Here is a 25,166-nt window from a genome sequence, read left to right as displayed (position 1 = left end):
GCAAGGAAAATTTGCAGTATTAAACAATGATGTCAGCATGATTACTTAGCCACATATTAGTAAGTAGAGGAATTGTTTTGACAATAGTAAACTTCAGAAGTTTCCCCTTCTCAAAATTGCTCACCATGTCCAAAACATCCTACTCAACAAAATCAGGAGGTACCTGTAGCGTAGAGTGGTATATTCTATCTTTAATGCAGTTAGCACTGTTACAAGTAGCAATGCAGATGTGGCAGCATAAACCAGACTGCACATCACATAAAGAATACAGCCCGTACAACAATCTAGCAAAACACTCTCAACCTTCCTGTTGTACTTTTTTTTTTTTTCCCTGCTTCCAGCAGTGCCTGAAGCTGGGGCATTTGAGCTGGGGATTGCATCCGGTCACTATCTTCGATGGACACCAACAGATAACTTCCATTGCCCCACCTACTCTCTCTTTTATAATACGGGCTCCTCCGTCCCCAACAGTATCACATTGCGCTATTTCTGTCACATGGAAAGTATTTCCTTCTGATTGTTTTCCATCTGTTATGTGATTCACAGGATTCCTCTGATTCCTGTATTGTGACAATATGTGAATGCTTGTTTCTTATTTACCTTTCCATGTCATCCGTTACTTTAAGGATTTCTCTTATGTTGCTTTCTGTTTTCACTTTTCCGGGACAAGAGTTCTAATCTATTTAACTTTCCACATACAGTAGCTGTTATTTACCTGTGAAGGCTCTGTCATCCTTCCTCCATTTTTTTTTTCTCTACGTTTTTCAAAATGGTATAAGCAAAACTGCATACAGGAGTAAGAATACACCATCTCAAATTAAAAGGCTTTAGTTTATTTTTGTTAACTACTTTTACTAGCCCAGGACTAAATGGATGTTTTAATAATGAAGTCTGTAACCTAGATTAAGGTCAATAAACACTACCTTTTTTAGCTTTTGCTTAAGGATTGACCTGGCAATTAATTGCCCATGACTAAAACAAAATGATGAATCATACGTGATGCTCCAGGAATTAACTTGCAGCTACAATACAAATACAGAAAGGAAATTGAATATCTATTGTTCTATCTATAAATATTAGTATTCCCATAAATTACATAGCAATTGGCCATCACTTGGTGTAATGGTGTTAATTTTGTAACTGATTGTAAAGAAAAGCAAGAACAGCAAGCTATTCTATGTTACACAGAATATATATATATATATTCTATGGTACACAGAATATACTATATTTGGAATCACAGACAATGCTGGTTCAGATCTGCTGAGACCAAAGTTTTGCTGAAACAAAGGTGTCAGACAAACCAAATACATTTAAAACCCTGAAAAAAAAAATCAATAGCAATCCATTCATATCATCCAAATTACAAAAAAAAAAAAAAGGCAAGATGAAACCAAGTACCTGACATAGACGAGGGAAGAGGCAGGTGTATCCAAGAAATAGCATTAAGACTCAAAAGAAATAGGTCATGTGAAGAGAAGCACTTACATTTAGTAATCAAATGTATATTCAGCAGCAAAGATAAAGAAAGATTAGTGAAATAACTTCAACATCAAGAAAAATGAAATAAATTAAAAGATTCTCGATCGGAACATTTTCTGAAGTTGACAGACATCTGAGGCAAATGCACTTTTCTTGTTTGCAACAGTAAAACTGATAAAAAGTTCCACTGCAATACACAGAGTTAAATTGGATGAAGCATAAAATAACTCAAAGCAGATTATGGCCCAGTCTTTTACTTTTGACCAGCTCCTGAAGTCCTGGGGGAAATACCAGTGGGAGAAACAGAGAACTTTTCCCTCAGAAGTGATAGCATGTTTTCGGCCAGAGGAGAAAGACACAAATGCAGCATTCATGCTGCCATATACTGCAGCACTTTGAACACTAAGATTACATAAATATGTATTTAATATTTTATATCACTTCATTCTGTAGATTTGCTGTCTCTGGGAATAGCCATTGACTTTGATCTTCAGGCACTGATGAAGATAATGGACAGAAAATATCTTCCTAATCATGCTAAATTTGTCTTTATTTACCAATAACTTTCACAGTTAAAAATACTGGCCGAAATCCAGACAAGTTTGACAAGGCTGGGGTAGTAACTAAGATATATGGCATAAAGGTTAGCACTGTGGTTTGAATGTGAATGCAAAGGTTGAGTATTGTTTGGAAGGGCAGTATGTATCTGCGTGTCATGAGCACCCAGCAAGCAAACAGAAGAAAAAAAAAAAAAGGCAGAAAAAGAAAAGCCACAGGGAGAAGCAAGATCTGTATGACACTGAGAGAAAGTCAAAATAACAAACTGTAAGCAGACAATCTTCCTCGTGTTGTTTGGTATTTCCTCTTTTCGGGGAAATAGGACTTGATGTACATTCCTTGTAAATAAAAACAGCGCACCACAGACATAACTGGGTTGTCTGTCACTGAGTTTCCTAACTTAAATTATACTTGCAAGGATGAATTTGGCCAGCAACAGAGACTACTCAATGGGAAAAAATATATTTTTAAACTGAGTTCAAGCATTTACTAATCTTGACGCTGCCTTACAAAAGTGATCTTTATATTAAAAAAGCCAATCTCCAAGGAGATAAGTATTTTCCATTACACTGCTACTTACTACTATTTTCTACCAGCTGGAATCAGTACAAATAGAAATACTTCTTTTTGCCAATGACTTATTATTAAAAAAAAAAAAAGGACAAAAGAAGAAGGAACAATTTCCCTCAAAAGAAGAAACAACTATTAAAAACTTGTAACGAAACATGTTTACTGACTTTAAGTATTGCTTTCAATATTTTCTTGACACACATAAAGCAAAAGATTTTACTAGTTAAGGTAATTTAACTCACATAGAATACATAAACAACTGGGACTTAACATGGCTGGAAAACTATCAGTTATTTTTACGAATCTGGTTGAAAACATTAGGAATTTATTATTTTCTTTCAAGTACAGAGAAGTATTCAAAATCATATTTTTTTTTTTACCAAAAATCCTGCAGTATGGAATTATTTCTGAAGTGTAATGGCTGGACATTCTCAGGCCTAGAGCTTACCAGATGTGACGTACAACACCCATGAGACACTTCCTCTCTTTACCTATGGTAGAAGTTTGAAGATTGTTGACCAATCATGTATTACAACATGAGTTTTAAGGTTAAAAAAGAAATGTCGCTTTGTGTAAAAAGAAAACTCCAAAAGCATTGCACAAGCTTTTATTTACAACCAACAGGGTTACGATGAGATCAGGATTACACCAGAGAGGTTGCGCTGTGTTTCGTAGTTAACAACTTCACTAGGAACAGGATTATGATGTGGATTTTAGGGGGCTGAAACCCTCCAACTATTATCAGCTGGGGTGGCATGGATGCCAGGACACGTGATGGGATGGTGAGGGTGCTGGTGGACAGGACTCCTGCCCACCTCAGCTGGCCTTGAAGACATTACCAACAACGGAAACGTAGGGCTGACAGGTCCTCAGAAAGCTGTGTCCTCAGCCTCCCTGCCTCCAGGCAGCTCCCCTACCCCCATGACATCTCTGTTTATAGAGGATACAATATGTAAGTAGCCTGTTCTTAAAGACCCCAATGACAGACCATGACCATACCCCAGGAATCTTTTTTTCCAGTACCTATACCTTTGAAGAATATTTGCCCTGATGTTTAACCTAAAATACCCTGTTTAGAATTTCTGCCCATGGTGGACAGTGAAAACAGGTTATTCCCACGTAATCATAAATTCTCACATATTTGGGGACTGTTATCATTCCTCCTACTCAGCTTTTTCTTCCGTAATTAACCAGTCCAGAACCATTCCGTATTTCCAGTAGGCCCCCTGACATTCTGGTTGTTCTCATCTAGACGCTCTTCAGGTGGTCCACATCCTTCTTGACACACAACACCCCAAACTAGCTTTACAACTGCTTAGCAAAGCAGAATTACTTGCCAAGTCTTGCAAACTCTAATCCTTATAATAGATCCCAGCAGAATGCTTATCTTTTTTTTTTTTTGTAATAACACGCCATTGTTGACTCACACCCAGTCTGTGACCACTCAAAGCCAGAGTTAGTATTGTACAAAACTGCTACCTAACCAGTTTTCCCTACCAGCTGATTATTCCTGCTTAGGTCTGCAGCTGTTTCAGTTGAATAGCTTCCCATTTTTTTTTGTATTTCTAATTGAAGAGCATTTTATATTCTGTCCCCGTCTTCCTGCATACTTACTCCTTCCCTGCCTGATACATTTACGAATTCAATAAGCATTTTCCCTTTTATAAGCATCCTTCAGGTCACTAATGACTAGCACCAGATGTGGGATCTGTGCAATCCCACTTAATATACACATTGCCAATTTGATAAGGAACCATCCTGTTACTCTGGTTTTCCAGATAGCTCTGTATGCACCTAGCTGTAGATCAATGTAAAACACACTTGATTAATTTGCTTAAGGGAATCAAATGAAAATTTACCTGAAAATCAAGACGTATTGCATCTGTAGCTCGTCTCTTTCCACAGAACAGGTCATCTGGTTATAAAATCAGTCAGACATTTGAGACATAATTTCTTGCTGACAGTTACCAATCTCTACGCTATTTTTCAGGGATGCACAATAATACTTATTTCTTTCACTGTTTTTCTAAGAATTTAAATTAATTTTATTAATCTATCATTTCATACCTCCTCTTTTCTCACTTCTCTCCCCTCCACTATGCTTGTCACTTTACAGCCTTCCTCTATGCTACCCAACAATCACACTTTCTCAAAGATATTGATTAATGACACTGATATTCTGTGAACAACACCTTTAAATACCCTAGGATGAAGTAAAAGAGGGACTTGAGGTCAATTTGAAAATACCTGACTTAAGTACTCTATCCTTTTCTTAGCTGAGGCTAAAATCTTATCTTCTGTTGTTATTGCAACAGTTTCCTGATCTTTTTAGTGAGGTCTAGAAGGTACTGCCCTTCTGACACCTTTAGCTTTTTCACTTGATAGTTAGAGAACCATTTCTACCTCATATAGTTACTATATTTCTAGAGTGATTTTTTTATTATTATTATTTTACTTGCTAGTTTCATGTCATTTTATGCTTGTGTTTTTTAAATTCTGTTTCTACATACTTCAGTTATACTTTAATTCTCAGCCTTAATATCCTAACCTACTTTTTTTCCATCCCTGTACATTTATTTCTTGAGTAATTTAGCCAAACTGGTTCGTTAACTTGCTGACTTTCCTTCACAATAAAAACCTCTGTTTGCCCTTAATACCATTCCTTTAAATAACTAGCTGCTCCTGTGAATTCACTCTTCCTTTTCTTTTTACCTGTTATACAAGCTTTTCTAAGGACTCCTAAATTCCAGTTCTCCAAGTTCATTCAAGTCTGTCTTTCTGAATGTCATGGATTTTATTTTAATCCTACTCTTCATACTCTTCAGATTGCTAAATCTGCTGTTTCATGGGCAGCCTCAACTAATGTCCACTCTGACCTTGTCAGCTAGTTGCTTCTTACTGGTTTTAATCAAAACTAGCCTCTTGCTAGGTCCAGACTTTTCCAGAGGCCCCAGAGGGCTCCAGTTTGTATGTTCATGCAGGTACCCACCTTCAAAGGTAAAGAAGATGAAATAAGGTTGTGGTGTTGTCTAGATTACACACCCTGTCTCATGCTGCTGAAAATGTCTCAACACGTGCTCTCAGAGCTAGCACACAGACCCAGGCAGACATAGTCACTGTACTCTTAATGGCAGCACCCTTCCACCCACCAGAAAACATGAAACCTTGTCTCTTCCCAGCCATTCCTGTATCCAGAAGGGAATTTTCAGGTTAATCACGTGTGAGTGACGCATGCTGGAACAGCTAAGTATGACAACACGGGAGTTGTGGCTAGCTGCACAGCATGCCATGGCCCCAGCTGTCACTGATACTGATACATAACAATAAGGACATATCTTATCACCCCTCTTTGCAGTACGCTTGCTCCTTGAAGCACTTAAACTTCTCTTGACCTCCCCAGAGCTGACTCCTGCACGCAGTTACACAACTTCCTACCACAACTGCTGTGGGTGCAGTTACAAAATGGTGCTACAGGGGCTCTGAATGCAAACATTCTCCTTTTCAGCCTGGGCTACCTGGGATGCAAGGCTCGAACTTTCAGCTGGAAGTCATGCCTGAACTACAACATGGACAACATGTAGAGTAGACACTCAGAGAAGAAAGACCTGTGGGTGCAAGAAACAAAGGGCCTGCAGAGGCTTTATGGCAGTAAATTACATATTTGCTGAACCACCAGAAGGATGCAACCGGTGGGAACACCTTCAGTTGTGAGCTGGGCTGCCATCGTAGTTGTTGCTACCAAATCAGAATAGGCATAGTGTATGATGTTCCTTTTATCAAGCTGCTGTTTTTATCACTTTCATATAGAAAACAAGCATAAGCAATATTTTTTTCCTTCGTGTGTACATACTTGGCCTGGTCAGCCTTCTTTATGGTTTTTGATCAGATAGATTTTAGCAAGCTATTTGTGATGCTCTTTGGAAAAGTAGGATACTAAGTGGGTCATTATAAAAAACATGGGTGAAAAACATTTGCACTCTCTTTTCATGTTTCATTGTCACAGTCAGCTCTAGCTGACAAGCAGCTACTTCTGTTGGATCAAAAGTAGGACTGGAAGTGTAGTAAATGTAATATAGAAATTCTTTGTGTTTGAGGTGTATTGACATAGAAAATAGTACAACCTCAAATCTTAAATAGCTAAGAACAATGACACTTACTGTGAACTGACTTCTAATATAGATGGTCTCAAAGTTGTTGTTTGAAATCCAGAGTAAGCAAGATGGCTTTGACACTCCGACTTCTATAATGTCACCTGGAGTCTTTCTCTAGCATGGAGACTGATATTTTTATCTCACTCCAGGACAATGAGTATTTGTGAGGTCAGATGGATTGCTTTTCTTCTCACAGCTAAGAGAACTTGTTTCTTTCCTCTGATGCTAGCAGGAAAAGACTTTTGCTCTGAAAAGAGTATAACAAAAGAATATCACCTGTGTTACATGATGGGGTCTGAAAATAAAATTCTGGCTTATAATAGCAACATTGGGTAGCATACCTCTTCTTAAAGAGAATGGCAACAAACTAATTCAATAAAAAGGACCAAATATAACTCCCATTAAAAATGAACATGGGGGCTTATTACTGAAGTGAGAGACTAAACAGTGGCAAGAACCATCCCTTCAGAATCAGAGGGATATTTTCAGTGTCCAGAAAATTCTCTGAAATACCAAAATGGAAAACCTCATCTGAACTCTTTGCTTCTCATCATGATCTAGCTATCCTTCATTCTTTTACACGACAACATCAGCCAACTGATGTGTGACTGACCCTCTTCCATTGGCTTTATTGCAGTCATTTCTTCATGCACAGAAATACAGCTGATTTATCCACGTAATCAAGTCAACTCTAAAGAAACTGAGCTATTTCTATCAAGAAAGGAAGTAAGAGAAAGAGAGACTGATGAATGGAAGTGCATTATTTGTATATTTACATTCTTAAATACGTGTAACCAATGACTGCTTGCGTGAACAGAACTGAAGTGAAATCACAGAAATAACCATGTCTAACACTTGCATGTTCCATGAGTAGGGCTTAAATCTTACTTACGAGGTTTTAAACATATTATTTCATTGGAATTAAGAAGAAGTAGTAGCACTCAGGGCTATTATTTCAGGCTCTTCGCAAATTCCATGGAGCATCACTGCAAATGTTGACAGTAGTCATATAGTTCTGCATTCACAGATATTCATATTTTCAGCAAGTAGAATATTTCAGGGAAGTAATAACTGAAAAAAAAACACCTCTCTAGAGAAAAATGTTAGATTGCCAAAGCATTGTGACACAGCCAAACAAACTTTAGCTGAGATTGTGTAACCTTAACGATCACTGTTGTTAAAATTGCAGAATGGCTTTTGTATTACCAAATTAACATTACAGCTTTTGTCACAGGATTTCAGAAACCTAAAGAAACAGTGATCATCCTGTCTGTTTTTTTGAAGCGCCTTAGGTCTGCGGCAAAAGTCAGGAAGAACGCGAGGCTTGAAAACTTCTCGCCGACGCTTCCACTCACTGCATCTTGCTGCTTTATTTCAGTTAGGGTTTGTTGATTGTTTAGTGTGAATGCAGTTCATACACTGCTGAATAGTAATGCAACCTATAGCATGGGCCTGGATGCGGTTGAGGAGTGCATCCCTTTTTTATCCGTAAAAACAACCACAAACTACCCCCGAGAATCTAGGGCTGTGCAAAGCAAGCTGGCTGGGTTATGTCGGTCTGTGGCGGGGCTGAGACCAGGGGGTGTTCAAGGCAAGGCTGGACGTGGTGCTTAGGGACACGGTTTAGTGTGTGACACTGGTGGCAGGGGGACGGTTGGAGCGGGCGATCCCCACGAGGGACCCCCCCCCCCACAGCGTCCCCTCAGGGCGCCCTCCCGCCCGCCATGGCGGTGGGGGCGGCGCTCTAGGCGGCTCTGTGCTGTGGGTGGCCGCGGCGGGCATGACGCAGGGAGGAGGAGGGAGGGGCCCGTGATGGCCGGGGCCGCCGCCGTCGCGCTGTCCCTTTCCGCGCTGCCCGCCGCCGCCACCGCCCCGCCGCCGCCGCCGCCGCCAGCAGCCGGCTGCCGCCCCGCCGCCATGGCCGAGGAGGAGACCTCCAGCGACGGGTGAGCGCCGCGGGACGCGGCCCTGCGGGTCACCTCCGGCCGCCATTGGAGGCGGCCCGGCGGGACCGGGGACAGCGGCGCCTGCACGGGGGGGGGACACGGCGGTCTGTCTGCAGCCCCGCCCGGCTCTGCGAGCCGCCCGGCCCCTTCCCTCCCGCCGACGGCCGCGGTGTGTGCCCGGTTCCCGCTGCCCGGAGCGGTGTCCCGCCGCCCCTCACCGCCTGCTGCCCGTGGGCAGCGCCCTCTCCGCGTCCCCCCCCCGCGGTGCGCCCGGCTTGGTCGCGCCCGGCCCCGCGAGGACGCGCCTGCGGCCGCCGCCCTGCCCCGCACCGGGGGCGCGCCCCCGCGCCCCCCCCCCCCGGTGTGTGCCCCGCGCCGTACCTCAGGCTGCTGGCGGCTCCTGGCCCCACAGCGCCTCGCCTCCCTTGTCCCAGAATACATCCTCTGCCTCCCCATTCCCACCATAAAATATCCTGGCTCCGAGTCTGTGTTAAAATGTATCACCTCTGCTGGTCGCTCTGAGTTTGTTCTGTCATAGTTTGCGGTTCTAGCCCCAAAATTACCCGATCAGAATATATCTCGCTTTGCTCCAGTCATACGTGTACTGTATCCCCCTCTATCAGATGTTTAAGTGTGCTCTTAATGCACTGTTTACATGATTTTTTCCTTCGCCATCCTTTAAATATCAGGTGGTGTATCGCATTGCTCATACTGCCGATTGCCTGCCCCCCCAAACTCACTTTTTGCCTCTTCCTTCTCCATTATTTCATAATTATGTTTTTTTGAGGAATTCCACTTAGAATTCTCTAACAACTTGCATGAAAATCACACTGTGCTTTCATAATTTCATATCCAGGATGCTATTTGCATGTTGTCATCTGATACGTCTGTTCTCTTATCTTCCAAAACTATCTGCGTTCTCAGTCTTGTTCTATGTGTAGACTTTTTTGAGTTTTTGGTGTTTATATTTCATCTTAGATGATTTGCTGCTGCCAGCGCAGTCTGGATGGACCAGAACTGGACTTACCATCTTTTCCAGATTCCCAACTGTATACACGCGGAGTTCTCTCTCCAAGTATAAACTTCACAGGCTTCTCTTTCAATGCACTGTGCAGTTCAGTTTAATCTGTCACTGTTCTTTCCTCCTTTCCTCAAACTTAGAATGCCTTTTTTTTTTAATAATACAGTTTGTTGGTTTTTTTTATACCTTCTGTAGCATTTATACATTTGAAACTACAGTTTCCTTCATGGTTCTGCGTTCCTTCTCATCCATTCACATTCATAAAATACATCTCATTTGCAAAGCCTCTTCTTGATGATTTACAGATTTTCTAAGTAAGAGTCTTAAAATAGCTCTGCCTCAACCTGTTTTGTTTATATGTTCATTCAGCGCATTAGCCTGAACTGTATTAGCTGCCTGATTCAATCACACAGGGTACTGAGCGCTGCTTAGGTAGTGCCAAATGCCCTCAACTTCAGTAGCCCGTCAGGGCTGCAGCATTGTAACATTAGATGATCTGGACGTAGGGTAAGGAGTCATAGGCTAAATTTTTCAAAGAGGATTATGAGAAATTTCTTGTCATGGCTTACTCCGCTGGATAGCTTCTAAAGGCGCTTGATTTTCAGGAAGTTGTCCGTGTCACCCTTCTGAACAATCAGGCCATTTAATGTGAAGTCTTTCAGAGTAAGCCCCCAATTCATTAAAGACTTCTAAGTCTTCTTAGACTTCTAAGAACAAAATCTCATGCTTTTCCATGAATTCGGAAAGTGCATTAGCTGTGATGTTAGTACTCCAGGTTGTTAGCACTTTTATTGGTCTGGTTCTAACGATCAGCATTTCTTCAACTTTTCAAGCAGAGAGCAAAACTCAGTACCTGGAAGAAATTTATAAATGAGTGAAATGTGTTAAATACTTCTGGATTTAAAACTTTGTAGCAGTGAGAGGAAGGCTGACTATATAGCATTAGAGCCCTAAATTAAATTGTTAGCAATAGGTGTATACAAAGAATAAATATGAAGTTTATTTTATCTGCTTAGAGAAAATAGTGTGACTCATCTTGTTATGCAACGTATGCAAACAACCGGTTTGTTGAAATCTAGTAACTGCCTAAGTAGGGTGAAAACAGAAAAGCAGTGACACGTTCCTTTGTAGGAAATCTCAACTGAAAGGTACTCACGGCCTTGTCCTAACCTACAGTGAGAAGTTTAACTAAACAAATATTTTGGTCTCCGTCATGGAAGTGATTGCTTGTTTAACTTGTCACCTGCTAACGATGCCCAAACTTCTTCACAGCCCTGAACCTTCTCTGTATAAGCTGTAGAAGTAGACTTCTGCCTGTGAGACAAACAGCCTACCCTAATCTTTTTGCTGATGTTGAGTTCACTTACACTCCCTCTGAATTCAACAGGACTGTTTATGGCTTGTAATAAATCTAGTAATAGCAGCTACTAAATATACGTAAATATCTGGAAGAAAATTCCCCCTTTGCCCCTTGTGATAAGTGGACTAACTTCCTTTAAAACAAAAATTTTAGGGAAACTGCACTTATGAGCCTACATCATTTTGCTTGCATATGATCTCCAGCCTCTCAAAATAACGGCTCGGAGAAGTATGTAAGAACATATACTGTAAGTACCACTGCAACACCAGTAACCACAATTATTTTTGCAATGCCATTCAAGCTTGTTTGTGTTTTGATTCTTTTGGTATGTGATTTAAAATGCTACAGAATTATTTTTATAGTTTCGAAGTGAGTTGTTTGAAATAAAAGAGGAATAATTTATTGAGCTTGATAGAGCCTATATCTGACTCTTAGTAAGACAGTTCACAGTGATAGCACAATGATGTACTAAAGAGTAATATTAAAGCATAAAGCATAACGGGATACTCTCAACTCAAGTCTTGCTTTATTTTTCTGCTGGTTACATCATTTAGGTTCTAAAGCAAGCTAAATGAAGGTAGACTGATGAAAGCCTGGTGGGTGGTTCTTACCTTTCCTGGTGAAAGGAGACTATTTCTAACAGCCTGTCCTGTAGTACACATGACTAACAGCAGGTTTGGGACCTACAGCTTCCACCTTTGAAGAGACAATGAAACCATAAGTGCACTGTGAGAAGCGTGTGCAGGAAGAGGTTAAAGGATGTTTCCTTCCTCTTCTGATTTTATCTTTTTCACTGTTGTGTCAGTCATGACTTCAGTGCTTAGTGCCTTTTGCACTGTGTTTGTGTGCTCATCTGAAAGTGTATGTATGAGCAGGTTTTCAGGCATTTATCAGATTGTTTCGGTTTTCCTGTCCTTGTATGAGTTTGGGGAGGGAAAGTCTGCAGTGGTCTGGAAGATCTCTTCTCCCGCAACACAGACTTGAGAAAGGTAAAGATGGCAAAATATAATAAGGGCTATCTTCTCCTTCCAGAAACAAAATGATCTTGGCAGTGTGTGTCCTGTCCCTGTGCAAGGAAGAAACTCACCTAAATGCCAGTACAGTGATGTTCTGCTTTTCAAGTCTAGCACCTGCAAGTGTTACGGAAAAAGGTTTAAAAATATATACATTTGTAGTAAGAATATAGAATTAGATGATTTGTTCATCTCTTTTACTTGGCATTGACTACTCTGTGGAGTCCCTTGTTTGTCAGAGAATCTTTGGCTCATGTTTAGGACATTTAGGGAATCATTTCTTATTATTTTTTTCTTCATTTCTTAATGTTTTTTCACATTGGTCCTCAATAGTTACAAGTGATGTCCTTACCTTGGTGATGTGGCTTTTCAGGTAGATCCATTTATAACTTAACCCACAGCCTTTCAAGCGCCCTCAGCTTAGTGGGAAATTAGATGTTAGAGCTGCTGGGGAACCACGGCCTAGGTCAGGATCTTTTCATCAAGGTACAGCCAGGCCGCTGAACTTTCTTTCACAGTTTAACAATTAAAAAAAGTAAAATTGGGGCATCCCATTTGTAATTCAGCAAATACAGTTGTGACTTTACAGAGAATTTTTTATTTTTTTATAATTCATAATGGAGATCGCCTCAGGAGTCATAATCGAGAGGTTTGAATAGCACAGGTTAGACACTGCTGTGCTAAAGGTTTTTTCCTCCACTCTTCCTGAAACTTGTTCTTGTATTAGGCAACACGAGGAAAGGTACCACCAGCTGACTCCAGAGAGCTGCAGAGGTCTTTCCCCCTCTTTCCAAGCAGCAGGGAAAAAACCCTTTCAGTGGCTCCCCTCCAATTGCATGTGGAAACACAGGTTCTCACCGCAGGCGAAGCAGCATTCAAGTGCGTTGTTTCCACTGTCACTACCAGGCCCAAACACAATCCCAGAGTTAAAGTGTGTTACACGTGCTTCATGCTTCATTTATATAATACGTGGATGTCCCATTACTAAAGAACATGCACTTCTGATGGCTCACCTGGAGCTTTCCATTGCCTCTGGTAGAAGATCCCGTTCTCCTTCCCTGATTATCTGGCTGAGTCATCTGTTATGACAGAAATCCCCTATAAAATATCTTACTAGGTCGATTAGTCACCTGGCTCAAGTCCTTACATCTGAGAATGAAAACGAGAAATGCCAGGATTAGCGATCCTTTTGCCAGGGTTGCATGGTTTGGGGCATCCTCTGAAGTTTTTATAGAGTCTGTTAGAAGACGGGTGCTGCCCCAGGGCTCTGTATTTTATTTGGGTCAATTGGGCTGTGCCTTGTAGGCCCTGTTAGAGATTAGCCCTCTGAAAAGAATCGTGTCTGTGCCAGGAGAATCTGCACTACCTACAATTTTTCTGCACGTTAATGAGAGAATCTGAACCACTTTCCCAACTCATAAATTATTAAAGCATCTTCATTTTTTCCCCTCATATTTAGTGGTTTATTAAAATTGCTTGTTGAGGAAATTTTAATTAGCTTATTTCATAACTTGAGTATTTTCTTGCAACTCTGATCTTTCAGGATAGGTTTTTGTCCATAATTTGTATTGAGAGCCAGAGAGAAGAGGGCACGAGAGGAAAGGTGAGTGAGTTTACGTTGGCGCTGAAACTGAAAGATCCAGATGAGAAGCTGAACAGCAAGGGAGAGGTCAGTGGAGAAGAGATTTGTGAGTCCATGAAGCTGTGTAATGAAATGAGGTCACTCTGGAATAAGGTTAAGAGGGTAAAAGAGGAGGATTTTAAGGGTAAAGCCTTGAATGACACTGAGAAAATACGGTGAGGAATGCCGGAGTAGGAAGGAGCTCTGAATGAGTTGTAATAGAAAACCAAGGGTCGTACGAGACGACAGAAAGGAGAGGAAGATAAACCTCCCCAAATCTTTTCTGTAATAAAAGATGCACAGGTGCCTATTGCCACTGAGGAAGTCCACCCGTATACTGAGGTGAGGAAGAGAAAGATACAGCAATGAGGAGAAAAAAAAAAGAAAATGGGTAGGTTGGTGCTAGCAAACTATTCTAGAAACTTTTTTCTTCATTACATTCAGTACGTTATACTGATCTTAAAGGCTTCTTAATTATTCTGTACTTGTCCAAAAGGGGATGTTTGATGCAATGGCTTTTTGCAGCCTTCAAAATCCTACAGAAACCCTACAAAAAAGCAGGAGAAGGATTCTTTGTCAGGGAGTGTAGTGACAGGACAAGGAGTAAAGTTCTTAAACTAAAAAAGGGTAGATTTAGATTATGTATTAGGAAGAAATTATTTACCCTGAGGGTGATGAGGCACTGGCACAAGCTGCCTAGAGAAGCTGTGGATGCCCCATCCCTGGAGGTGTTCAAGGCCAGGCTGGATGGGGCTTTGGGCAGCCTGGTCTGGTGGGAGGTGTCCCTGCCCATGGCAGGGGGTTGGAATTAGATGATCGTTAGGGTCCCTTCCTATCCAAACCATCGTATGATGATGATTCTTACCTCTTTCTGAGGTTACTTACATGTCTTTCTGACACATAAAACATTTGATGTGTAGTCATGTTAACAAAAGAGTCTTTTAGTTTCAGGATGAAGGGAGGGGTTGTTCGCTTCAGAGAGTTTTCCAAGAAGTGGAAATGAGGCTAGGTAGCCCAAAGATCAAATACCAATTCTTGAAGTTTGACAAAGTTAGTCACTGTAGGTGACTATGATAAAGAACACAAAGTAGAAGCTGTTCTAATGGCAAGCAGCGAAACAATGCATCTTCAGTGTGTATTTACACTCACGTAGAGGCAGGTTGTGTGATAAGAGTGTGGTTTGTGTGTAGTGTGTTTGGAGCTAAGGGAATAATCATGTGCTTTAGGTAGTCTTTTGTGTGTGTTTCTTTTATGGTTCTTTATGGAAAAATAAACCCATCTCCTATTTAAGTTGTGATCTAAATTATGCATAATACAGTATGGGATATAAACAAATAGGGTAGAGTGGGGATGGGCAGTGGTGTATATTTATAACAGGCGGTTGTTATGTGTGGATTCTGTTATTGTTGTGTGTGATAGAACTCGGGGACGGTCTGAAATGTGGGCCTCTGGCATGGTAGGTGTTAGAAGGCTGACAAGCAGGGTTTAAACAGTATATGAAGGTTGAGGTCATGCAATATCTGAAGGGCAGCACGAGTACATCAATAGGTGGATGAATGAAACGAAAGTAATAGGAAGTTATGTATATCTGAAGGACACCAAGAGAGAATTTTCATTTTCTTTATTTCATTTATACATTTCTTCCTAAATTCTCGATGCAGTGTGTCGTGTAATGTTTATGAAAACACTTAGTAACTGTGGCAATGCCAAGTTCTATCAGATGCGAATTTACTGTGGAGGAGGCAGAGGGGTGTAGGTACTATCTGGTAGGTAAGCTGTGTTACATGTATGGTCTCTGTCACAGCTTTATTGTGACTGCAGCACCCCCTTTCCTCTCCACCACATCTGCATCTTTATCTCTGTGTTCTGTATTCTTTCCTACCTGGTCTGTAGCTGCCGACAGGATTTTTCTCTAGATTGAGTTTGATTTTGGCTTTTAAATTAAAATATGAAATACTGACTCCCTAGAAAATATGGCAGGAAATAACTGAGGGCTTGATTACTTGGTTACTGTTAGAAGGTGGTGGAATGGATAAACAAATGGAAAGGCAGTACTGGAAGACAGAGAAGAAAATGGGGAAGAGGGAGGCACAGTCATGTAAGGTATACAGCAAGACATACCTGCGGCTAAGGTTCAGCATGGGAGAGAGCAAATTGTGGGTACTCTCCACTGCTTTGAATGCTCAGGTTGCTCAAATGAGTTCAAACACGGTGGTAAACTTCCGTAGCAATAAAATAGCCATAAAATGTTCATTGTTTATGGATTTACCTTATCTACATTCTCAGGTTAATTCTGGTAAGCAGTAGCACTGTTGATATAAATAGAGATGGTAATAAAATTTCCTTGTGAATTTTTACAATAATCTTGATGTTGAATGTTCTGAATACAGAGTTCAAGATGCAGTAAGTACATGAGGAATGCATTGTTTTTACCTCTGACCCAGTGTAGCAATATTCTGCAATAACTTATCATGGGCTTCTTGTTGAAATGGACCTGAGGTACATTACGCTTCCTAGAAATATTATGCAGAGGTTTTCAAAACATTCTATTTTAATGTTAGTGAAGTATCCAGCGGTTTCACAACATCTAATTGCATGGAATGTCTTGGCTTGACATTCATCTAAACAGAACTTCATAGGCAGGCTTATGTCATCTGGGAAAAAAATGCTTTCCTTTTTAACCCAATCACAGCACTTTCATATGGTGTTTTTGTCATCTCATGAAAATGGTAAACAGACATTTGTTAAAAGATTTGGTGCTTTGTTCCCCTGTCACGTTCCCAGTTCTTGCTCCTGAGTCTTGCCATCATAGTGTGCTCCCCAAGGTCTTTCTCAGAGGATTGCAACATTTTTTTTGATCTTTTCATGCGATGATTGTAAAGTGGACCATGAAATATTTTTCTTCTTCTGATGTTTGTAGTTGCCAGAACTTAATTTTTGTCCTTGGAACATCTCATTCAAATTGCTGTGATGGCTACTACATCTGGCTCCTACTGTATGTGCAGAAGCTCTGCCCCTAGATAGACAGCCTTTGCAGTAACAGTTATTGTACGTAGTGTATGACTGATGGTCATACATTTATGATTGTTTGATTGAATGATTCTGACTGCATGCATCATCCGCAGAAAACTGAAGTCCTGAAGAACATGCTGCACTTTGGGGACAGGAAGGAAGGGCTGCAAGAGGGAGTCCTAAAATTAGTTACGCAGTTAAAGCTCTCATGAAACCCCATCCTCAGCCCTGTTCCGGAGACATCCCTGCCCAGTTAAATCCAAACCAACCGAGGTCATGATTATATCTTACTGTCAGTGGCACCTCTGACTTTAAAGCTTGCCAGCCTCCAACGTGCCCCACTAGTCTTTTTTTCCACGTTATTAGCCCATAGATCTTCTGGTTAACTGCTTCGTTTCTCTTGTCAGCTGGGTCTCTATAATTAGTTGGCTTAAAACATAGTTTCTTTTAAAGATGAATCTTTTCACAAACCTGATGGAGAGAGTAGCCACAAAAATAGTTGAACAAAATGGAGGGAACACTAAGTTTTTAGATCTGATCTAGTAGTGGTAATTGCCTGAGATTCAGGCATCGGGTCACCCATTTCACCTCACAGGAATAAAAATGCAAAAGTAGGGTGCTTCTCAGAGACAGACTGACACGCAGACTTCTCTGTGCATTTCGTCTTTCTCATTTTAGAAATTGGCTTTTATTACTTAACAGACTAACATTGAAGATTAACCACAGTTAATTTTATCTGGTAAAGGTTTAAGTCTAATGTATATTATTTGCTTCATCCTGTTCTCAGTTTCATGCAGAGCATGTTGCTTTCACATGATAAATGTATTGTCCTAGTTTCCTAAAATATGTAAAATGTAGTTGAGAAACTGGAGTTTTTTTCATGCTAATCAGTAACACCTTCTCTTACTGTCAATTAAATATCCTTTTCTTTATAGCTTTATTTAAAAATCAGTGATATCTCACAGTTACATTCTTACATACCCTTTGAACAGAAGGAACATATATCTTGGTCTTCAGTAATGTTTTTATTTACTTCTCTACATGTAACATTTCTCCATCCTTGCTGTCATCCATAGCAAGATTTAAGCTCTGCTTATACTGGTACCTAGGTTGCATGTATTATTTTCTTGGATTTTAAATGGTTACAGCTGTTGAAATGTTAAAGGAGGCTGGCTTGTCTGAAGCTATATTGGAGAACTGGAACCCGTTCACAAAATTAAATCTGCAGTGATTAAGTGACATCCTAATTTTAGTGGTAGAGCCTGATGCATTTTACATTTCATATCACTATTAGTCATTTAGTACTGTGTTACAAAAAGAAAAATGTTAACCAAATTTGATTCAGAGATGTGCAGTTCCAATATATAATAATTTTAAAACTTCCTTGAATTGGAAATAGTTGCTGGTTCTGTATCTCCTCAAGTTTACTTTTCAGTTTACTGGGGTTTTAAAAACATGCTTTTCTGTTCTTTCGCACACTAGCTTGAAATAAGTTATTGCATTTTTCTCCAAAGTATTTTTTTTCACTGATTTGTTACACAACTTATATCCAAGGCACATTCTCCAAGGTGTAAGTAGAGAACAAGATGGAACTTGAATATAGTGAATGGCTTTAAACCATTTTAAACAATGCCTTTAAGCTAAGAGAGGGTAGGTTTAGATATTAGGAAGAAACTCTTATTATATATAATAATTAATGAAATGAAAAAGTAAAAAGTGTATTATAATTTAACTCTTAGACATAAATTAGCCAGATGTAAACCTGCTATTTCTCTCTGATATTTTGACACATGAAGTCATATTTGATTTTGTCATCCTTGACAGTTTCTTTTGCTTTGTATTGCTTCAGGTCGTTGCCCGTAAGCTTGAAATTTAATAGCCCAAAATGGAATTGGCTCTGAAAACTTGTTGTTGAAGAGGCAAGAAGTCACATGCTATTCAGCTCTTAGATTCTGTATCAACTACAACTGACGCTGATGAAAATGCAGAAAACATTTAGTTAAACAGACTTATTTCTGCTGTTCCCCTGGGGAAAAAAAAAAAAAAAGACAACAACTATGTCTTGGTATTTTCGCTTAAGCACCTATGAAATCCACACTACAGTGTGTTTTTAGAGCATTATAGTAAGATGCTGTTTTACTTTCAAAATTGACATTTTGCCCTAAATTTGATACATTGAACTTTTGCCCCATTGTGAATATGGGAAGCTCCTTTTCACTCCTGTTTTGCCTGTTCTTGGTATTTTTATAGAAATTGAAAGGGTTGCCTGGGTTGCTTTTCCTTGCAGTTTTAAATGATATTGAAATCAGCCATAACAGTAGCTGCCCCGTTCTTTTAATTAACGATGTATTTTGACTGTCACTTATGCGTTAATGATAATATACAAGTATTTAGGGTTTCTTCTCATAAAACTCTGAGCACTATAACCTCAATTCAGCAGGACACTTAAATATATGACTAGTTTTATTGAAGGACAGTGCTTAAGTATTTTCATGTGAAGAAATTACTTAAAACCTTGGGAAGAGTTGTGGTGTTTACCATATTTTGATTTTAAAAAAAAAAAATCAGTTCTAAATTCCTTTGCTAGCACAGTACTTCAAAAATACTTTTTGTAGAAAAAAATGAGAGAATCTGAGCTGTTTTTCCATTAGCTTACACTTGTTTTTCTGTTACAGTGCAAGCTTCTCCTTAGTTTGGGACTAGCTCAAATCAACTGATGTTTGTAATGATCATGCTAGCTGGATGGCCTGAAAATCAGAATGCCATTCCTCTTAGTGTTATGCAGAAACAGTATAACAAATTCTGTGCATGTAGTTGATGTTACTCTCTTCCTTACAAATAGCTAGAATTAATTCTGAGAGTCAAGAGAGGAGAGGGTTAGGGTTTTTGAAAGATCAGCTTGATTTTAATAAGCTTTAAGGGTAAAGCTTGAAATGATTTACCAGTGAGTTCACTCAGTGTTTTAGCTTTTTAAGCAAAAATTCAATTAAAAATATTAAATACGTTCAGTTGTTGAGAGCAGGACAAAAGCAGATATGCAACCCAGTTGCTCATGTGTTTAGTTACATTCCCTCAGTCCTTTGTGAGTTATTGTGTAATTGTTGTAGATGCTGAGCTCTGACTTTCCTACTGGTGGAATTTTTAAGTCCAGATAATATTTGTGATGAGAAACTATTCTCCACGCTTCTGTCACTGATAAATATTTCAGCATCTCTTTTTTGATTAGTACTGGGAGTTCTAATTACCTTACTAATTTCAAAATTTGTAGTCAAAAGTAAAGTTTATCGTAAACACTGTAGAAAGAGCTCTGCATATATTCTTTCAGAAGGTCAGTAATTTTTGACAAATCATCACGTGGCAAATGACATTGCTTTCATTTACTCTGCTTTAGTAGAGTTCTGTCACTTAGAGATTTTGTGTTTTCCTTTTTTTGACTCCCATGCTTTCCATAGATTATGACAGCTAGCTCTACAACAGTATTATACATGGGGAAAATACCTCTGATTTTAAGCTTAATACACCTTCAAAGTCACACATTCATACAACTCTAACAGGAGTAATTACATTGTGAGCTTGAAGAGCAAGCGAGCTCTGTCTATGTGTATTTATATCTCCTATATAGAGTTACAAACAACTTCTGTTGAACATTCAGTTGAACATCTTGATATGGTAGAGCTTCATTTTTGAAATTAGCATTATAGGACAGAAAGTGGGTAGACTGCCAGCTGTTTGAGTGCATACCTCAACATAACAAGAAGTGTTTACCATCCTGCAGTATTATTGAAGCTTGCATGAGCTTTTTTTGGAGCATGCCAAATTTGTAACTGGCCACAAATCCATCAGTGGTCTTGCACGTAATCGACTCTCACCAAGCTAAATAGGTTTAATCTAGCTGACAGAATGGTAGTTACATGAGTTACCTATTTGCCACATTCTTCATCTGATTTGACGTAGTTGGTGGAGGTGGATGGGTGGGTCACATTCACTGTGCCTCTGCCTCTACTTGATGCTCAATTCTTTTGAAAGTTTCCCTCAGGCAATTTAAGTTGAGCTGTGACAGCAAATACTTGTTTCAAATTAACGTTCGAGCAGCTAAGAAAAAGAAGTATTACTCTTTATACAATATTCAGTTATGCTTTACCCCTTAGATTTCTGCAGACAGTAATCATTACTTATTTTTAATATCTGTTTCCTTTCTCATGCTTGTACACGTAGAGTATGTATTATAAATGAAAAATTGCCTCCATCGCTCTGACATCTAGTATCCTCTAAACCCTGATACTTTCAGTTTGAGCATGCTTACATATGAGATTCACTCAGTCAAGCACACTGTAGTTGACAGGTAAGTCAAAAATTTGTCTACAGTATATTTCTTCATTGAGTGGAATAAGATTTACCTTGTTTCGGTGAATAGGTTTTTTCATCTGTTTTCAAAAAGTGCAATATGAACATTGTCATATAATATATTGAGTTGGAGCTGGGAAAATGTAGTAACATTCCCCATCATGGCTTGTAAGGCTTAGTATAAGGAACAGCAGAAGCAGAATCATCACGTCTCAATTGTTTTTTAATTATTTTTTTTTTATTTTTATGTAGCTGGGAACTCTTGAAGTCTTAAACACTTTCAGACTTTCAAGAATGATCAGTTCGTGAGCAAGGAAGCAGAAATACAACTAAGACTTGTATGGAACACTTTCAAATAAAAAACACCGCTCAGCTTTGAAATTTTCCTATGGGAAGGAGGAGCTAAGGGCTGTGAAATTAGGTCTCGTTTTCTGACTTCGGGTATTGGAGGTTGTTCCTCTTCATGCCAACAAAATTCGTCAGGTGTGCTACTTGTAGGTTAGGAGCTTCCATCTAACTTCTCCTGTGAGGGTGGTATATCTGGGAGCCTGCCATGACTTGCTGTGTTTGGGAAAGCCCTTCCTTCAGACCATCACATCCCGTAACATCTGTGTGCACCTCCAGAGGAAGGCCTCCACTGACTCATATGGTGACCAGAGCAGCACGATAAGGGCTGCCTAATTCAGATCTCTAGCTTGGTGTCCACTTGGTAAAAAATAGTCTGGCAAAATACATAGAAATAGGTCAATTTATAGCATAGATAAGGAGCATCACACCTTGTGAGGCAAGGCAGGATTGCTATACATCCACAAGTTGCCTAACAGTGAAAAATTTAGATTAGTTTAAGAGATCTCTTTGCTCTTCGGTAACCTCATGACAATCTCCTGTTCTGAGTGGTTCACAGACACCCAGGCCTGCCATTAAAGTAGGAACGTTGTGCTTGATTAAGCAGGGTTTCTCGTTAATTAAACTGCATGGTATGGTTTCCCGTTGTTTGCTTTTGATTGCTTAGCAAATAAGGATGTGATTGGGGCTGTCAATTATTAAAATAAGCCAACAGCAGACTGTCACGGGGGAAATGGGTAAAATGGCTGCAACACAGAACCGTGCTCCCCCAGTGAGGTACAATCTAAAATGTATTTAGTAAGCAGGATAGATACGGCAAGTGGATAGTGACTGAAATTATAATTTTTCTGTTCTACAACACACGCATCACACACAAAACTCCAGCCCTCCCAGTCCGGTTTAGACCAGCACCACATGGACCCAGAGAAGCAGGACTACCAGTCAGTGCGTTGGGTCCTGGCCCCTGTGCAGAGTGGTTGTGGCTCCAGCTTCTACAAGACATCAAAGATCTCTGTGTATTTCCCCCAGGGGCTGTTATTTTCAGTATTTGTTACCGTATTTGTCAGCATAAACTACCGGTGGTCTCGCTAATTTAGCCTCACGTTGGTCACCTTGGCTAAGGCCATGTAACACTTGTCTCTGGGACTTCCCCTTAGCTTCTGGCCTTCTGCCTCAAACGTGTACAAGAAGCCTGGAGGTCAGTTGCCTCCTACAGACTCGTGTGTGTTGTTTGAGCCCTTAGCAGGGCAGCAAACCCCCCGCCTGACGCCTCTGATTTTTCCTGGCTCCAGTGCTCCAGGCTTGTTCAGGTGGCTGTGAAAGCAAAACTGCCCCCAAAGAGATGTGAGGAAGCACCCTATGGCATGGCTCTGCCCTCTCAGCCCTACTGATTATTAGATATTTCAGTGTGGATGTGCAAACTGGTGAATGTTACTGCTTGGCCAAACAAGAAAGCACACCTTCAATTCCCCTAGTTACGTGCCTTGATAGTTTGATGTTCAACTCCCATTGTGTGCAATCACCATCAAACGATAGAAATGTGGGCTGGCAGTTGCCAGATTTATTTCACACTTTTTGATAGAGCAAGCAACTAAGCACAGTGGATTTCCTAACTCCTCAAAATATTCCTCTGTTGCATTTTCCGTCTTTATGAAGGAATATGGAAACAGAGTGTTTGGGAAGTGGTGGTTGATGAGAGCAGAGTGGGGCCTGCCTCTTCTGGCAGTGGTTAGCTCGCTCACAACATGAAACTCCAGCTGAAATCCTTAGTTTTCTTTCATGTCTTATCTATATTGCTGGTGAACAAATGGTCTTGAAAGAGCCATTGCTTCTTTTTTGATGCTACATAGCTATTTTAACTTAATATCACAGTAATAAAAATGATAGGTCATGTAAGCAATTGACATTCTTGTGTGCATTTAGAGGACACATTTAGCACAGATGTACAGAATAAATGATACCTTTGGAAGGCTAGAATGTGCCTATACCAGGGATGTGATTAAATAAATTAAATAGTTCAGTGTTCTCTGCATGTGGAAAACATCAAGCAATTTGTTGGAAGGAGGGGGGAAAAACAAAGGATTAAGTCTTGAATATAAATGATTAAATATTTTCTTTCTTAAATTCTTAATCACTTTTTTGACGGAATGTCATCTTCACTTGCTCTTTTAGTTCAGCAAGTACAGAATGACTGAAACACATATATAATTTTTATTCTAAGCATTTCAGCTTGCTGACTTTATTTTCAGGGTTTACGTGTGTGATGTCTCTTCTGAATGAAAATCTCTGTATTTATAAACAATACTGATAATTAGCAAAAGGAAAGAGTGAACACTTATGCTAAAATTTCCTGATTCTGATACAGTTCTCTAAATATTTTTCTTGGGTATTCACATGTCTCCCTAGGACTGGGAAGTGAAATTCTGAGGTTGTGAACTGTAGATTTTTTTGGTGTCATATCTCTGCACTGTCTTCATGTTGACATGTTACAGCTATACATTTCCTTATTAAAAAATCTTTAAAGAAGTTCCTTTGCTAAGTAAGTGTTTTTCCTAAGAGTAAATATTTTATACAGTTTTAGCTTGAGGGAAATAGCAACTGGATTTTCTGCTTCTGACTTGAGAATTATAAATACAAATGTGTATTTCAGCACCTAACTAGCAGAAAGTTTGGCTTCAAAGGGTTGTGGCATAACTATTGTTTAGTAATTTACCAGAGTAATTCATAACATTGGACACGGTGATATTGTTAAACCCAGATTCAACAGTTATTTGCTGGTGATGTTGCTTTTGGCAGGTGCCAGCTTTAACCTCACAGATACCTCTTCTAATCCTTTTAGATATCTATTTTAATGTGGAAGCCAATCAGTTGGATACCATTCCTGGAGGATGCTGAGTTTTTTCAGGTCTCGGATTGCACAAGGCATCTGGGCAAGCATGCAGCATTCAGCTGCCCAGCTCTCAGTCCATACGCCATCAGCGTGCTTCCCACATTTGGGGGTTTAGGAAGGTTATTTACAGACCAGCCAGGCATCTGTGTGTTTCTCAGAAAAGTAAATAACGTTGAGTAACAGTGGCCATGGGTGATTGGATGATGAATCCTTTCTTGACCAAGTATGTTGTGTTTGATTTTTTTCCTGATGTTCCCTAAATGCAGCACAGCTTGCAATTGCATTGTGTGTTCCCAAAACCCCTGCAATGTTGTATCATAAATGTAAATAGCTGTGCAGCTGGGATAGCTCAGCCCCTGAGAAAGGTGGGAAGAACGTTCTTTGGATAAAGAACTTGGAAGGACAAATCGTAAATTTGTTATTGATGAGTTGTGCAAGCTCCGAAAAATTGGACACCAGTAATCTCACAGTCTTTTAAGATCAATTTTTGTACAACTGATACTTGCAGCATTCAATCCTGAAAATACTGTAACTAATTGGAAAGGAATTCAGTGTGGGGAAAAAAGCACTAAAGAAAGAAAATTGATTGCAAGTTTGGTGTCTTCATGCTCTTCTCCACGAGGAGTGGTTTGAGGTCCTACAGCAGCAACCTTTGCACTGCAAGTAGTCTGAGCTGCTTCAGAAACAGTCAAGGGAGGGAAAAGAGTGTTCCTTGTTGAAAAAGGGGGGAAAAATAGCACCTAGGAAGAGCTGCACCTAATTGCTGTGTCCTTTGATGTCCCTGGGGCTGTGCTGCTAGCTGAGTCATTCCCCTGCTCTCATGGTCAAGAGGGTACTATAAAGATAGCAAGTG

General features: G+C 40.0%; 1 protein-coding gene across 1 annotated transcript in view; it reads left to right on the top strand.

The window, feature by feature from the left end:
• The first annotated feature begins 8,542 nt into the window (after nucleotides 1–8,542).
• The window catches only part of ABHD5 (abhydrolase domain containing 5, lysophosphatidic acid acyltransferase), a 29,224-nt gene continuing 12,600 nt past the window's right edge, over nucleotides 8,543–25,166 (top strand). Inside the window, exon 1 of the mRNA XM_080578312.1 lies at nucleotides 8,543–8,707. Coding sequence (XP_080434438.1) covers nucleotides 8,574–8,707 — 134 coding nt within the window. The 5' untranslated portion in view covers nucleotides 8,543–8,573. The remainder of the gene's footprint in view (nucleotides 8,708–25,166) is intronic.

The sequence above is a fragment of the Anser brachyrhynchus genome (assembly GCF_964034855.1).
Source record: "Anser brachyrhynchus genome assembly, chromosome: 2".
NCBI lineage: Eukaryota > Metazoa > Chordata > Aves > Anseriformes > Anatidae > Anser > Anser brachyrhynchus.
Note: the sequence above shows the minus strand (reverse complement) of the source record. Positions and strands in the feature narration are given on the sequence as shown.